The sequence below is a fragment of the Salvelinus fontinalis genome, chromosome 4 (assembly GCF_029448725.1).
Source record: "Salvelinus fontinalis isolate EN_2023a chromosome 4, ASM2944872v1, whole genome shotgun sequence".
NCBI lineage: Eukaryota > Metazoa > Chordata > Actinopteri > Salmoniformes > Salmonidae > Salvelinus > Salvelinus fontinalis.
In genome coordinates, this window is record NC_074668.1 from 44396493 (window position 1) to 44413140 (window position 16648).

General features: G+C 45.7%; 1 protein-coding gene across 5 annotated transcripts in view; it reads right to left on the bottom strand.

The window, feature by feature from the left end:
• The window catches only part of LOC129853855 (ATP-binding cassette sub-family A member 2-like), a 96910-nt gene that overhangs the window by 5342 nt on the left and 74920 nt on the right, over positions 1-16648 (bottom strand). For 2 of the 5 annotated variants that reach the window (XM_055920301.1, XM_055920304.1), the window contains exons 19-46: positions 16397-16601; positions 16068-16226; positions 15645-15825; positions 15020-15232; positions 14594-14790; positions 13565-13738; positions 11264-11484; positions 10740-10860; positions 10297-10373; positions 9725-9950; positions 9240-9458; positions 8817-8919; positions 8302-8627; positions 7782-7995; positions 7566-7671; positions 7268-7379; positions 5936-5996; positions 5587-5761; positions 5260-5375; positions 4773-4920; positions 4403-4526; positions 4162-4294; positions 3458-3578; positions 1710-1888; positions 1073-1214; positions 747-881; positions 332-435; positions 11-103 (exon numbers count right to left, since the gene is read on the bottom strand). In XM_055920301.1, the coding sequence (XP_055776276.1) occupies positions 11-103; positions 332-435; positions 747-881; positions 1073-1214; positions 1710-1888; positions 3458-3578; positions 4162-4294; positions 4403-4526; positions 4773-4920; positions 5260-5375; positions 5587-5761; positions 5936-5996; positions 7268-7379; positions 7566-7671; positions 7782-7995; positions 8302-8627; positions 8817-8919; positions 9240-9458; positions 9725-9950; positions 10297-10373; positions 10740-10860; positions 11264-11484; positions 13565-13738; positions 14594-14790; positions 15020-15232; positions 15645-15825; positions 16068-16226; positions 16397-16601 (4385 nt within the window). Of the gene's footprint in view, positions 1-10; positions 104-331; positions 436-746; positions 882-1072; positions 1215-1709; positions 1889-3457; positions 3579-4161; positions 4295-4402; positions 4527-4772; positions 4921-5259; positions 5376-5586; positions 5762-5935; positions 5997-7267; positions 7380-7565; positions 7672-7781; positions 7996-8301; positions 8628-8816; positions 8920-9239; positions 9459-9724; positions 9951-10296; positions 10374-10739; positions 10861-11263; positions 11485-13564; positions 13739-14593; positions 14791-15019; positions 15233-15644; positions 15826-16040; positions 16227-16396; positions 16602-16648 lie in introns of those variants that run through there. The other 3 variants (XM_055920299.1, XM_055920300.1, XM_055920303.1) reach the window with 2 other exon arrangements.

Below are 16648 nucleotides of genomic sequence, written 5' to 3' on the forward strand. Positions count from 1 at the left end.
TTCCTCTGACCTGTTCTTGAGGTGCTGGATGCTGCCCAGGCATTTGAACCTGCCGTTGACCATGATGCCCAGTCTGGTGCACAGAGCCTCACATTCCTCCATACTGCAGAGTTAGAGACATTCACAGTTGACATTTTAGTCATTTAGCAGACATACTTACAGTCACCGCTATCTGCAGAATCAGTGCCAGGAGGAAAAAACAAGCGTGAGTGTGAGTGCAAGGCAGGGGATAACAGACGTCTTACCCACTCACTTCAATAATACAGATACTAGTAAATACATTTGCAGCACACAGTATGCAGCACATGTCTGATGAGAATGAGTGTCTCACCTGTGTGATGTCAGCACCACAGAGCGTCCCGTCTTGATGATATCAAGGATGAGGTTCCAGAGGAATCTGCGGGCCTTAGGGTCCATCCCTGTAGTAGGTTCGTCCTGGACAAACACACAGAACCGGACACAATCAGAACTGAGGGTATTCTATCTTATCCAGAGGAGAATATGTATTTTTGTAAGTATTTTAGCATTTTTCAAACAAAAGACAATATTAAAATAAAAATAAAAATGAAGAGAAACAAAAAATATAATAAAATAAAAATTAGCCAGAGCCCTATGGCACCCTACTACCTATATACTGCATTACTTTTAACCAGAGTCCTATGGTCCCTGGTCAAAAGTACTGCACTATATAGAGAATAGGGTGCCATTTGGGTCACACCATGATGATGGGGTTGAGTGAGTCTAACCAGGAAGATGAGAGAGGGGTATCCGATGAGGGCGATGGCAGTAGACAGCTTGCGCTTGTTTCCCCCACTGTAGGTGCCAGCGGGCTTGTCTGCATACTTGGAGAGCTCCAGTTTCTCTAGGGCCCATGAGACCACCTGAGAGGGGAAGATGAAAGTAAACGAGGAACTTATCAACAACATCGATTCAGAAAAATCACACAGTAATATCATATTTTGAATGAGAAATGTGGAGTGTGTGTGTGTGCATACGTTTGTATGTGTGTGCGTGCATGCATATGTGCATGTGTGTGTGCCTGCTTGAGAGTTTGCGTGTGTTGTAGCCGTACCCTCTGCTCGTCCTTCCAGGGGATGCCTCGGAGGCGTGTGTACAGCTCCAGGTGTTCTCTGGCTGTCAGGTCTTCAAACAACGCATCAAACTGAGGGCAGTAACCAATGCTCTGCTGCACTCTCAACAGCTCCCTCAGGATACTGACAACACAACACAGATCCAGCTCAACTACAGTACCTGGGCCCGTATTCATAAAGCGTCTAAGAGTAGGAGCACTGATCGAGGCTCACGTCCTCCCTGTCCATATAGTCTTACTGATGATTATCTAAAAGGCTAAACTGATTATAGATCTGCACTCCTGAGACAATTTATGAATACGGGCCATGATGTACAGATTTATTACTAAAACTAGCATAACACATTGAGACGTGTATTGGAATTAGCAATAACCACTTCGGTATCAATCTCAGGTAGGCTACAGTACCAGTATCTGATATAAACTTTTACTAAGACTAGCATAGAGCATTGACATTTGTGTTAGCATTGTGATTAAAGACCCATCTGGGGTACGTCCCAAATGGCACCCTGTTACCTATATAGTGCACTACTTTTGACCAGGGCCCGTCAAAAGTAGTACACTATAAAGGGAATCGGGAGCAATTTGGTACACAAGACCTGGTGTATATGTAAAATACCTGTTTCCCCCTATGAAGGCCTCCCCTCCTGTGGTGCTCTCGTCACCAGTCAGCATCTTAAAGGTGGTGGTCTTCCCTGCTCCGTTCACCCCCAGGAGGCCAAAACACTCCCCAGGACGCACGCCCAAACACAACCGGTCCACAGCCAAGATACGACCCATCTTCCTCGACTTGTACACCTAGTGACACAGAGCATGGTATAAGGAGGTGACTATTTATGCATTGCGCGTTTTACAAAACTTCAAGTTTAAATAGCCTCCTTGTAATGCACATTGTTGAAGAAAAATGTCTATTTAAATCATGCTGCCAGATTACAATGAGGTGCATAGTATTTTTTGCACAGATCTGTTCTGTTTTACACCACGGAAATGTTGCCTCTAGTTAGTGCTGAGTGATTAACCGAAATGTTAGTTATTTTTCGGTTGTTAAACAACTAATTGATGACATCAGTTAAATTATTGAATTCCATTTGTTAAAATAAAAAAATCTGTGAGCTCAATGCACTTTGCGCAATTCCTCTAGACATAAATCAGATCAAGCCCGAACTGTGCGATGCAGTAGGGAGTTTCCAACAGGCCAATATTCTACATAGCTTAGCATGATAGAGAATGACAGAGAGCAGCTGCTTCGCGAGGTATCTCAAATAAAATAAAATAAAATATCTCTACCTGAATATACATTATCTACGTCAGGGATGGGCAACTTTGATCATGAGGGGCCGTAGTTGCTCACGGGCCTGCGTACCCACATCCATACATTTTATAGTTAATTATGTGCAATTCTACACATTTTTGCCATTGAGCGAAGAGGATTCTACACAATTTGCCATAGGGTGGAGAGAAATGTTTGCAGTTTTTAATATGATATCTGAGTGAGACTGACTAACAAAATCAATGGTGGCCGGTAATTCAAACCCCCCGGCCGGTAATTCGACCATGATTACTAAGTTTAGATAGCTGGCCATTAGATTAACTTACATCTATAAAATGTTAGCTGACATGGGCTAATTGAGTGACTGTCATTGACTGACATAACAAGAGAGAAACTGCTGATGAACAACCAAATTTCGAAATTGCACCTTGTGTATTCTACTATTCTAACTCGCAACAGTAAGTTGAGACCCTGGTATGAGTTCCAAAAAAAGGATATATACAGTATATGTTTCTTTGGGGGGGGGGGGGGGTCCGAGGAATTGATCCGGGGGCCTTCAAAAGAGAGGCATGCCACCAGTTGCCCATCCCTGATCTAAGTGATTGATAGGTCAGCAGGCATAAAAGTATGCCTTGTTTACTTTGAATAACTACTAAAATAGAAATGTTGTCAGACAGCAGCTTTATAGAGATAAGATGATGACTTGGAATGAAATAATAAAGTCATCAAATATTTTTGTTTTACTATACACAACAACTGAAATATTTTATTAAAGTAAAGTAGTGTGAATAAATTATGGTAGTAAGCAGTCACTATCATCATGGGACTTTTATTCATTGTTTTATTCTGTGTTGTTATAGCATTCAACCCACATAATGCATAGTGCATTTCATGTTTTAAAAAAAATATCGAAACCGAAAACCGTGATTATTTTTTAAATAACTGAAGCGAAACGACCTGAAGCACAAATCGCTCAGCATTGCCACTAGTGTCTAGTGATACTCAATTGACCTTAATGCTATTAAACCTACTATACACTTATCTATTCTGGTCCTGAAGCTAAATAAAGCACATTGGGATCTCTGTGTCTGTCTGACCTTGGTGAGGTTGTCAATCTTCAGCATGTCGTTGTCAGCATCTCCTCTCAGTACTCTCCGTCTCTCACAGGCCACGTCCACATCATCATCCTCTATGAGCTGGCTGCTCACTGGTACTCTCCTGTTACAGTACACACACACACACACACACACACACACACACACACACACACACACACACACACACACACACACACACACACACACACACACACAGTCTTGTACAGCTAACTTTTGTACAGCTAACAATTCAGTCCCATTCAAAATCCTATTTTCCTTAACCCCTAAATGTAACCCTAACCCGTACTCTTACCCTAACCTTAGCCTTAACCCAAAAATCTAACTGTAGCCCTAAAACTAACCCTAGCTCCTAACCCTTAATGTAATTCTAACCCTAATACTAACTATAACCTTAACCCTAAACCCCCTAGAAATAGCATTTGACTCTGTGGGGATTAACAAAATGTCCCCAGTTGGTCAAATGTTTGTTTGTTTACTATGCTTGTGGGGACCAGAAGTCTACACACACACACACACACACACACACTCAGAGTCTGCACAGAACTAGAACACTGCAGTGGATCTTATTGGTGTAATACACACACACACACACACACACATACTAATGCATGCACATTGCACATATAGCACATTGCATGCACCTACACACACGAGCAGACACACATGCACACACACACACTCACAAGGGTTTCCTGAGGAAGTTGTACTGACACAGGATGGTGATGAAGAATCCTACAAAGCCCTCGATTGTCATGGCTACCAGCCCTCGAGTCACAATGTCCCACTCAAATGGAGACTTGATCTTGTCAAACTGACCTGAGAGTTAAATATTTAAGAGAGATTGAATAGATTGATTAAATTCAACAGGAGGAGGGCAGGATTCAAATGTACGGAACTTGAAATATAATTGAACTGTAACAATACCTATTTTAGCATAGTACTCATTGATGTATTCGTTATAGGCCATTTCCATCAGGCCGTGACCCAGGTTGTAGTTTGGGAAGATAAGGAAACAGGACTTTAGGTAGCTGTTCACCAGTTTCAGATCCTGCAGAGAGAGACCAAAACACAGTGGTGTGAGGAAATGTTCAATATAGGGTTGCTAAATTCTGGTCATTTTCCCCAAATTCTTCGGTTTTTCAGAAATCCTGTTTAGAAGTTTCGGGATTTCCTGCTTCTTCCCTCCTGATTTCGGGCAACTTTCAAACGGAATTTCAGAAAAACCCCGGGGAAAGTTATAGGAATTCTGTAATCTGTCAGTACACCAATACTGTCAGCAGAGTAAAACACACACCTTGTCATGCTCAAAGAGCTGCAGCAGGAAGGTAGCCACTGTGGCAGTGATGCCTATGAAAAGGTTGATGACGATGAGGAACACATAGGCCGTGCTGGGCACCTCGAAACAGAAGGAGGCTGGGTACATGATTGGAGTGATAGACCACCTGAAGGGAGGGAGGGAGAGAGAGGGAGGGAGGGAGGGAGAGAGAGATAGATAGAAGGTTGAATAGAGAGAGAAAGAGAATGAAAGAGAGGGGGGAGAGAGAGAAAGAAAGTATGATAATAGGCTATATTCATTAAACATTCATTACAGTTTCTTGATATCGTCAAAGACAGTTATGAATAATGCATTACTGTTCTTAAATGATGTCAGCAAAAGAACAATGTCTATGTTTTTTCCCCAGGTTACCTACGGTAAATCCAAAAGCAATTTTTCTGTGTATCCCTCATAATGGGTCTTAGATAAGAGAAGTGCTGATGTGTCTTCAGTGAAGTGCACTCACCCGTAGAGGAGGAAGAGAGACAGGACCGCAGGGAAGTTGGTTGGGGATGTGTACGCAGGAAGGTCAAAGACAAACAGGATAAGGACACAGCACGTGGCAGGCACCAGATAGTTCAACTAAGAGACAGAGCGAGACAGAAGAGTTTCAGTTAGATAGGCTGGCAGAAATAGACAATATCTCTCAAATATTCATAGTACCCTCTGTGGATAAACAGGACAAACAGACAGAAGACAGACAGGCCCTGGTAGGACTTGTTTCAGGGTGTACGGCTATAGGGACTACTTCCATGCACAACGCACACAATAACAAACTTCACCCTCCCCTCACCATGTCCCATATATAGTTAGCCAGCCAGTAGATGACTGGGTCACATCCAGACACAAACTGCAGGTGCTTGGCCTTGGTCGACTTCTCTGCCACCAGAAAGACCACAAAGCTGGCTGGTACAAAGGACATGGCCACGATGATGAAGATAGCTATCACCACATCAGTGCCCTGGAGCCTGGAGGGACCAAAATAAACTTATTAAGATAGTGTTTGCATCCCAAATGGCACCCTATCCCCTATATTGGGCCCACTAGGGAGTAGCGGGCCATTTGAGACACTGTCGGGTACTTTCAGAAATGTTGTCCCATATATAGTATAATATACAGTAACTCAATGCATAAATTCTTACAAGTAGTCCAGAGAGAGGCTTGCACTGGTGCGGTTCATGGGGTGGTTGGTCAGTGTGATTCCTGCAGAGCCAAGCACACATCAACAACATGGTTTAGATGTAACAACAGTACAGCTTCCGTCCCTCTCCTCGCCCCGAACCAGGGACCCGCTGCACACATCGACGACAGCCACCCTCGAAGCATCACCCATCGCGCCACAAAAGCTGCGGCCCTTGCAGAGCAAGGGGAACAACTACTTCAAGGTCTCAGAGCGAGTGACGTCACCGATTGAAACGCTATTAACGCGCAACCCACAAACTAGCTAGCCATTTCACATCGGTTACACAAGGAACTTTGAAAATACATTTTCACACAAACAACTACCTAATTCAAATAATCCCAGCCAGAGTGCCAGCCTGTTTGTGCTATAGTGCTAACTCCTCGTCACCTGTGAAAAAAAGGGAGAAATAAGAGTCTTGACTCCGCCCTAAATCTGTCCGTGTGAAAATACAGCGTGAAGCAGACTAAGTGGGAGTTTGGTCAACATAAAATATAATTGCTAATTTGCTACGTGAGGCTTATTTGATCTAATAGAAGTTGGTAATGTTTAGGTTTTTACGAATGTATTGATATAAGTGTACGCCAGTGGCATTCCGCCAACATTGAGAAAAAATATTTGATAACGGAGCTGTGCCTGTTGTTCACACACGTATCGGCCCTCTCATTGGCTCGAATTATCCAGCCAACCTCTCGTCTGCCTTCATTTATTTCCATTGTTAGAGTGTTCAGTCCAGTATCTCGTCAGTACATAGATAATCTTTGTTGTCACTCATTGTCATTGCTTTGACAGCAATGAAGTTGGCAAGATAAAAAACTGATCTGGAACCAGGCTTCTGAGTACGTACAGGTAACACCGATATAAAGTGTCTTAATAGGGCGTTGGGCCACAACTAGCCAGAACAGATTCTACAAGTGTCTGGAACTCTATTGGCGGGATGCAACACCATTCTTCCATGAGAAATTTGGTGTTTTGTTGATGGTGGTGGAAAATGCTCCATCCAGAAGCTTCCATAAGTGTTCAACTAGGTTGAGATCAGGTGACACACAGACCCTTTAAAAACCTCTATGCTCCTTCCTTTGAGAGACCTCTTTAACAGTCAGTGAGGTCTCTTCTAGCCATCGTAGCCAAAACAATGGGCAACTGGGCATTTTCATACATTATCCTAAGCATGGTGGGATGTTAATTGCTTAATTACCTCAGGAACCACACCTGTGTGGAAGCACCTGCTTTTAATGTGGTTTGTATCCCTCAATTATTCAAGTGTCTCCTTTATTTTGGCAGAATCTCTTACCGTATGCGGCAGGGTTGCCCTTGCCTGGAGGTAGGTTGGCACGCAGGATGGCATTGTTCAGGACGTTGAGATAGGTTGGCATGCTGTGGTACCCTTTATTATTGAACAGCACCTATTGGGATGGGGACAATTCTGTCACTGGCAATGAGACAGCAGCGCAAATAGCTAAGTGTAATAATAAACCTGTCCATCAAACTGACACTAGAGTTGCAGCCCAAATGGAACCCTTTTCCCTATATAGTGCACTACACCCCCCCCCCCCCCCCCCCCCCTTTCAAGAAAATGCCCTTCTGCTGACCTGAGCTGATCTGCGGACTGCTATTTTGCGAACCATGGGCGGAGTCTTTTTCCCAAAGGATGCTGGGACTGATTTCTGTATGTTGCCTACTGTGAGTCCTCCATATCTAGAAGAGAGGGAGGGGAGAGAGAAAAGACATTTAAAGCTTGTGTGTACGCGTCTGTGCCCGACCCCGGTGAGTCTGTTACCTGTGCCCGACCCCGGTGAGTCTGTTACCTGTGCAAGCGCAGTCTGTCAGAGGTGTAGAGGAGATACTCTGACACGTTGCGCCCGGTGATGTCTACCAGAATGTCCCCGGTGACCACCTTCATAAGGGGCGGCCGCCCCCCCACCCCGCTTGGGCAGGAGAAGCCCGTCCCCTGCATGGAGCAGATACAACGAACCAGCTCCCGGATGAACAGGGACAGGGTGGGAGGAGACGTCACCGTTTCTGAAGACAGACACAAAGACAGAGGCATGATTTTTAGGGAGGCTACTGTAGAGGACTCTAGTAAGTAAGGAAAGCAAGTAAGCCTTTTCTGAGCCAAAATGGCCGACACAGGAGCCGACTACACTAGCTATCAAATACAATTATATAATGTTGATATAATGCAATTATATGACACAGGGTACAAGTACTATAATACAGTATGATAGGATAAAACATTAGCCTACATACGAAGTATAGCATATCCTTTTAGACAGTTTTTACCACCTGAGCATTGAGCACGGTGGTGGGAGGGGCGCAAAGACATACCCCTGACAGTGGTAGGAGTGGTGGCAGTGAAGTTCCACAGCCCATCCTCAAAGCGAGTGTCGGGGTCATCGGAGGGGGCTGGCGAGGGGGGAGGGGGTACAAAGTTGGACAGTGGCACTCCCTGGGTGAAGGAGTCCAGACACATGGAGTCAAAGTAGCGGGCGGCCAGGGTCTTGCTGTTGTTGGCGCTGGGGTTGAGCGTCTGTGCCAGCTGGTCCAGGGTGCTGTTGAAGGGCGTTTTGAGGACGCAGGTGGCGCCCACGCCCGATGGCAGACGCAGCGTGTTGGCGATCTTCTGAGGGCTGGCATCCGGGGAAAGTTTACTCCTGAGGAGAGGAAGAACAGGAGGCTGTTATAAAGCTACAGACGGAAGCTTTACAACATCCATGGCCTGTAGATGAATGTTACCTGTCAGAAAGAAGGATACGATTATGGATGTGTAAAACAGGGCATTTACATTGTGTATACACTAGCATGAGTGACATACAGTTCCCTACTCCCAATGTCTGTCTGACCTGTACTGTGGGCGGTCTTCGTTGGCGTAGGGGATGAAGTTGCCACGGGGCTGGGTGTAGTTGTGGTACTGGGATGGGGACAGGATCAGTGGTGGCAGATCTCCTGAAGAACAGAAGACAGACATCACACCACGATGACCGACAAGCACTGACAAACAGCCAAGTCAGGTTCAAGATCAGCTGTAGTTGAACTTGAGGGGAAACAAACGGTACTTGTCTGTCGTGCACTCACACCTGCACTTTTCTTCCTCTTCCTGCCACTGATTCTGCTCACAGTGGGTATTTCGAAGAAGAGTCCACATGCAATAACTGTGATATGTGGTTGTTTTCACCTGCTAAACTTAGTTGACTACACTTCGGGATAAGAGTGCCTGCTAAGTGACTAAAATGTTCAAATGTAATGTCACTTGTAGTTGTCCTCACCGATGGAAGGCACCGAGAGCGCAACAGTCATGGCCACGCAGACAAAGAATGCGGGCAGCAGGATCTGTGAGAAGAGGCCCTTGGTGTTCCTCTTGGCGCAGTGGAACCTCTTGACGATGAGGCCGTGGAACTGGCGTAGCTTCAGCCACCAGCCCTCCAGCTTGAGGCTGCCCTGCCCCTCCAGGACCACAGGCTCCGGGGAGGCCTCCTCCACATCCGCTGGAGGTAGAGAGAGATGGAGCGAGACAAAGAGAGAGACATTAGCAAAGCCTAAAAACACCTCACATAGAGCAAAATAACTCTCACAAACTCATCCGACCATATTATATATCTCATTGCCCCCAGTTGGCCAGGTACGTGTTGTAAAAGAGAATGTGTTCTTAATAACATACCTGGTTAAATATAATGAAGATAAAAAATGGTATTCACTAAGTAACACCCTCTCGATGTCCTTCAGTCTCCTCATCCAACAGTGGGACTCTTACCCCTCAGGCTGGTAGAGTGAGGGTCACGTCCATTGTCGAAGAGGCGGCAGTAGTCTCCGTAGAAGTCTGCGTAGAGCCCTTCCTCATCCCCCAGTACGGACCCCAGGGAGGAGGAGGAGCGCAGGGAGGATTGGCTCTGGCTGAGCCTGGAGCTCATCACCAGGTTAGAGAGCTCTACCTCTGGCCTCTCCAGACTGCTGCTGCTCCCCGCCGGAGCCCCCGGCTCCTGTGGATAGGGAGAAAGCAAGTAAAATAAGTAAGCCTTGTCTGAGCCAGAACGGCCTAACAGTAGCCCATCTCATGTTAGCGTGTGGCAGCTTGATGTCTAAGTACACCCCCTGGACAGGACGCAAGTCTATCGCAGGGATGAGAGATGGGTAAGTTAAGATTCATCGATTCATTAATTAGTCAACCAAGGGTGTCTTTATCGATTAGAAAATAAGGGAAGCTAGGATAAAATAAACACATTTGTGAAATTACTAGAATGTTTCATTTGTTCAAATAAATGAACATTACTCTGTTTTGCAATCAACTAATAATCAATTCTGAAAAGCATGTGTTTTAATCCCTACCTGTGGCTTTCCAGAGCCCCCCAGACCCACTGCAGCAGGTTTCCCTACTGAGATACCGCCTAGGGAATCCTTCATGTCTGGGAGGAGAGAGAATTGCATAGATCATGATGAACATTTAAAGAGACTTGCAACACCACCACTAAATAGATAACTTGTGAAAAGTCTGTCAGCATTTAGCTATTTGGCAACGCAAACACTGTTTGCAAACTCAGCAGAAATGAAATTCATGATGTGTATCATAAATAATGAATGTAATGAAGCCCTCCCAAAATAACTTTATTGATCCGTGTAGCCGCAGACAGACACACAAAGCTTTGGTCCCACACACAAAAATAGAATCACTAGAATGGACATCCCTATTCAAGTCAATGATGCCATAATTGGTGGACTGGCAGCCATTTTGAGTGTACCCATAGAAGTAAAGGCATATTTCTTGGTCTCACCGGCATCACTGTTCTCCAGGGACTGGTCCTCCTCAGACACCTTGAGGAAGACCTCCTCCAGAGTGGTGTCCATCACCCCGAAGCTGGTCAGAGCCAAGATGGCCAGATTCTGCTCCAATGCCTGGGAATAAGAAATATGAGCTCTGGTCAAAAGTAGTGCACTATAAAGGGAATAGGGTGCCATTTGAGACACAATCTGAGTCTGTCTGTCTAAGTGAGTACCTGAAAGAGTGTCTAGGTCTTTGTCTGTCTGTCTCTCTGAGTGTGTGGGTCTTTGTCTGTATGTCTGTCTGAGTGGGTGTGTACCTTTATCTCTAGGTCTGTGTCTGAGTGGGTGTACCGTCATGTCTAGGTCTGTGTCTGTCTCTGAGTGGGTGTACCTTCATGTCTACATATGTGTCTGTGTGGGTGTACCGTCATGTCTAGGTCTGTGTCTGTGTCTGAGTGGGTGTACCTTCATGTCTAGATCTGTGTCTGTGTGGGTGTACCGTCATGTCTAGGTTTGTGTCTGTCTGAGTGTGTACCTGAAATAGCCTCTCGAAGCAGCCCTTCTTGACAGCCTCAGAGGGCAACACATAGGATAGCTCAGTGTTGGAGTCAGACAGCAGCAGACAGGACCCCACAAACTGACGAATGAACTGGGTGACCCGGGCCTCCGAGCAGGGAGACAGGGAGGAGGAGGAGGGGGACAGGGAGGAGGAGGAGGGGGACAGGGAGGAGGGAGGCGGGGCCTGGGTGACCTGGTCTGGAGGCACAAACACACAGCATGATGGATGGAGGGAGGGAAAGGCGGATAAGGTGTAAGCAGAGAGTGGGGCAGCGGGAAAAGTAGAGGACAAAGAGACTTTTCAGAGCCAAATACTAGCTGTACATGTTCAAAGACTTTTAAAAGAGAAAGTGAAAGATATTATAGAGAACACAGGAAGTTGGTGGCACCTTAATTGGGGAGGACGGGCTCGTGGTAATGACTGGAGTGGAATAAGTTGAATGGTATCAAATACATCAAACACATGCTTTCCATGTGTTGATGCCGTTCGCTCCATTCCGGCCATTATTATGAGCCGTCCTCCCCTCAACAACCTCCACTGAAAGAGAACAAATCCATCAAATTCTAAAAGTGAGGGACAGAGGAAGGCTGTCATTGGTAATAGACTGAGACAGCTTGTGACGAAATGAAAAAGAGAAACACACACATACACTGGGGCAAAAAAGTATTTAGTCAGCCACCAATTGTGCAAGTTCTCCCACTTAAAAAGATGAGAGAGGTCTGTAATTCATCATAGGTACACTTCAACTATGACAGACAAAATGAGAAAAGAAAAATCCAGAAAATCACATTGTATGATTTTTAATGAATTTATTTGCAAATTATGGTGGAAAATAAGTATTTGGTCATAACAAAAGTGTATCTCAATACTTTGTTATATACCCTTTGTTGGCAATGACAGAGGTCAAACGTTTTCTGTAAGTCTTCACAAGATTTTCACACACTGTTGCTGGTATTTTGGCCCATTCCTCCATGTAGATCTCCTCTAGAGCAGTGATGTTTTGGGGCTGTTCCTGTGCAACACAGACTTTGAACTCCCTCCAAAGATTTTCTATGGGGTTGAGATCTGGAGACTGGCTAGGCCACTCCAGGACCTTGAAATGCTTCTTACGAAGCAACTCCTTCGTTGCCCGGGCGGTGTGTTTGGGATCATCATGCTGAAAGACCCATGCTGAAAGACCCAGCCACGTTTCATCTTCAATGCCCTTGCTGATGGAAGGAGGTTTTCACTCAAAATCTCACGATACATGGCCCCATTCATTCTTTCCTTTACACGTATCAGTCGTCCAGGTCCATTTGCAGAAAAACAGCCCCAAAGCATGATGTTTCCACCCCCATGCTTCACAGTAGGTATGGTGTTCTTTGGATGCAACTCAGCATTCTTTGTCCTCCAAACACGACGAGTTGAGTTTTTACCAAAAAGTTATATTTTGGTTTCATCTGACCATATGACATTCTCCCAATCTTCTTCTGGATCATCCAAATGCTCTCTAGCAAACTTCAGACGGGCCTGGACATGTACTGGCTTAAGCAGGTGGACACGTCTGGCACTGCAGGATTTGAGTCCCTGGCGGCGTAGTGTGTTACTGATGGTAGGCTTTGTTACTTTGGTCCCAGCTCTCTGCAGGTCATTCACTAGGTCCCCCCGTGTGGTTCTGGGATTTTTGCTCACCGTTCTTGTGATCATTTTGACCCCACGGGGTGAAATCTTGCGTGGAGCCCCAGATCGAGGGAGATTATCAGTGGTCTTGTATGTCTTCCATTTCCTAATAATTGATTCCACAGTTGATTTCTTCAAACCAAGCTGCTTACCTATTGCAGATTCAGTCTTCCCAGCCTGGTGCAGGTCTACAATTTTGTTTCTGGTGTCCTTTGACAGCTCTTTGGTCTTGGCCATAGTGGAGTTTGGAGTGTGACTGTTTGAGGTTGTGGACAGGTGTCTTTTATACTGATAACAAGTTCAAACAGGTGCCATTAATACAGGTAACGAGTGGAGGACAGAGGAGCCTCTTAAAGAAGAAGATACAGGTCTGTGAGAGCCAGAAATCTTGCTTGTTTGTTATTGACCAAATACTTATTTTCCACCATAATTTGCAAATAAATTCATAAAAAATCCTACAATGTGATTTTTTGGATTTTTCTTTTTTCATTTTGTCTGTCATAGTTGAAGTGTACCTATGATGAAAATTACAGACCTCTCTTGTCTTTTTAAGTGGGAGAACTTGCACAATTGGTGGCTGACTAAATACTCTTTTGCCCCACTGTATAAAAGACTCACCTCCGCTCTCACTCTGTTTCTTGACCAGGGTGAGTTTGTAGCCGTCTCCGTAGGTGCTCTTGAGAAAGAGTGGAGAGCCGCAGCACTTGAGTTTCCCATGGGAGATGATGGCTATGCGGTCTCCTAACAGGTCAGCCTCATCCATGTGGTGGGTGGACAGCAGGATGGTGCGACCTAGAAACACAGTTGAAACGTCTCTCTTTCAATATACGCTGAGTGCACAAAACATTAGCAACACCCTCAGAACAGCCTCATGTCGTCGGGGCATGTACTGTACATACTCTACAAGTTGTCGAAAGCGTTCCACAGAGATGCTGGCCCATGTTGACTCCAATGGTTCCACAGTTGTGTCAAGTTGGCTGGGTGTCCTTTGGGTGGTGAACCATTCTTGATACACACGGGAAACTGTTGAGCGTGAAAACCCCAGCAACTTTGCAGTTCTTGACACACTCAAACCGGTGCGCCTGGCACCTACTAACATACCCAGTTCAAAAGCACTTCAATCTTTTGTCTCGCCCATTCACCCTCTGAATGGCACACATACACAATCTACAGTATGCCACAATTGTCTCAAGGCTTAAAAATCCTTCTTTAACCTGTCTCCTCCCCTTCATCTACACTGATTGAAGTGGATTTAACAAGTGACATCAATAAGGGATTATAGCTTTCACCTGGTAAGTCTCTGTCATGGAAAGAGCTGGTGTTCCTAATGTTTTGTACACTCAGTGTACATCAAAGGGAAGAGGGTGACAAACCAGTGCACTCAATAGGGAACAGGGTGACAAACCAGTGCACTCAATAGGGAACAGGGTGACAAACCAGTGCACTCTATAGGGAACAGGGTGACAAACCAGTGCACTCAATAGGGAACAGGGTGCCATTTGAGACACAATCTTAGTGTGGTTGACCCATGTCTCACCTGTTGTGAGTGTTAGTGTGCGAGGGTTAGTGTGTGAGTTTGACGCATAATGTATCACCTGTTGTTAGTGTGCGAGGGTTAGTGTGTGAGTTTGACGCATCATGTCTCACCCTGTTTATACTTGAGGATGAGGTCCCAGATGGCTCTGCGTGCGTAGGGGTCCACCCCCGCCGTAGGCTCATCCAGGATGACGGCCCGGGAGCCGCCCACAAACGCTATGGCCACGGACAGCTTCCTCTTCATTCCCCCAGACAGAGTCTGCACCAGGCTGTGACGCTTATTATTCAACTCGAGATCGTCTATCATCCTGACAACATACACACAACTCATGGTCATTCACATTATTTTGGGCTGTGGATGGGTATAATTTGTTTCCAAACTATACATATCCTTCAATGGCAGTCACCTGTACTTATATACTATCGACACCCTTCAATTTGAAGAGGTGAGATCCTAATCTAATGCCATGTTGATAGTTTAATTTCCACCTTAGGGTCTTTGACTTGGTTAAACCATCCAAATGGGACGTGACGTACTTGTCCATCTCCTTGCGGATGTCTTCCTCGGCCATGCCTTTGAGTTTGGAGTAGAACCACAGGTGCTCCTCCACGCTGAGCTTGTCAAAGAGCACATTGTGCTGGGGACACATGCCCAGGTTCTGCCTGATACGCTCCATGTCAGTACGGATGTCATGGCCGTAGATGGTGGCTGAGCCAGAGGTGGGCGGGAACAGGCCTGTAAGAATAGACCTGGGGATCGTAGTAGAGGACCAATGGTAGTTAGTGACAGGGTTAGTTAGAGAGGGAAGAAATGGACACGTAAAACATAGGTTATACTGTATTTGAAGGCCATTTTGTGGACATTACGGTGATGTTATGGGAATCATATGGGAACGTCAAGGAAAGATGACGGGAACGTTATGGTGATGTTATAGCCAACATCATGCATGGCCTGTTTATAATTTATCATTGCATGACAATTGTTTACAAATAGTTCATCTACAATATGGTTTATAAGCAGATGATGAATAGCCCTTCAAACAAAACATACAAAACATACAACACACATCTCCCCGTGTCTCTCTGTAAATCCACACGTCAACACAAGCGACTGGGGACCCTCTGACACACACGTGGGCACACACACATTTCTCTCTCTCACATGGTGGTGGTCTTGCCGGCTCCGTTGTGTCCCAGGAAGGACACCACCTGGTTCTCGTGGAGGTTGAGGCTCAGCTTGTTTAAGGCCAGCTTATTGCCCATCTTGTAGACCTTGGTCAGCTTGTCTATACAAACCACCAGAGGCAGGTGGCTGGGCTCCTCTTCAATACCACGCATCTCCTCTGGAGGGAGAGAGAGCCGGCGAGCGAGAGAAAGAGAGAGAGCGAGGGAGAGAGAGGATAAAGCTGCTGTCTATTACAGAACCAGGGAAGAACCTTATTTTGAGATTAGATTTTTTGGTAACATCTAATTTGGATAGTCCCAAATCAATGCTTTATAGATGTTGAGTAGATGTTCAACTACCTATCAACAATATTTCTACTAACTATCCACTAACCAAGTCCAAGGTCAGGCTTGGCCCTACCAGATCGCCGGTGTTCCATGGCACACGCCTGGTCCTCCTCCATGACACTCAGCCTGGCCCCACCCCCCCAAGGACACTCCCATGTCTCCACACGCCCACTGCCCAGCCAGTAGGACTTCTGCAGGGGGAAGTACCACGGCCGAGGCAGCCCATACATCCCTGGAGGACAGGAGAGAATGGGTGAAAAACCCCATTTGTGATTCAGCCCAGTTGCTTCCATAAACATATTCAGACAGTCAGTGACAAAACAGGGACACAAAAGGGAGGTATTTAAGTTAGCAGCCAAACACTTGAAAAATGGAAATCCATATTGGATGTTGACTGTTTACCTGGGTGCACAGCCTCTATGTACCAGGTGAGTACTCCATACACACTAGCATCGATGATGAGCATCATCATGGACAGGCCAAGGTTGAAGTCATCGCCCTCTACAGGTGACTGGTTGATGGTGCGCCACTGGATACCAACCCCAGCCACCTCGTACAGGGCAAAGTACTTAGAGCCCAGTCCGAACGCTGTGGTCGACATAAGAGACTGGAGAGAGGAGAAAATGGGAATAAGGACAATGGACCTGTTAATAT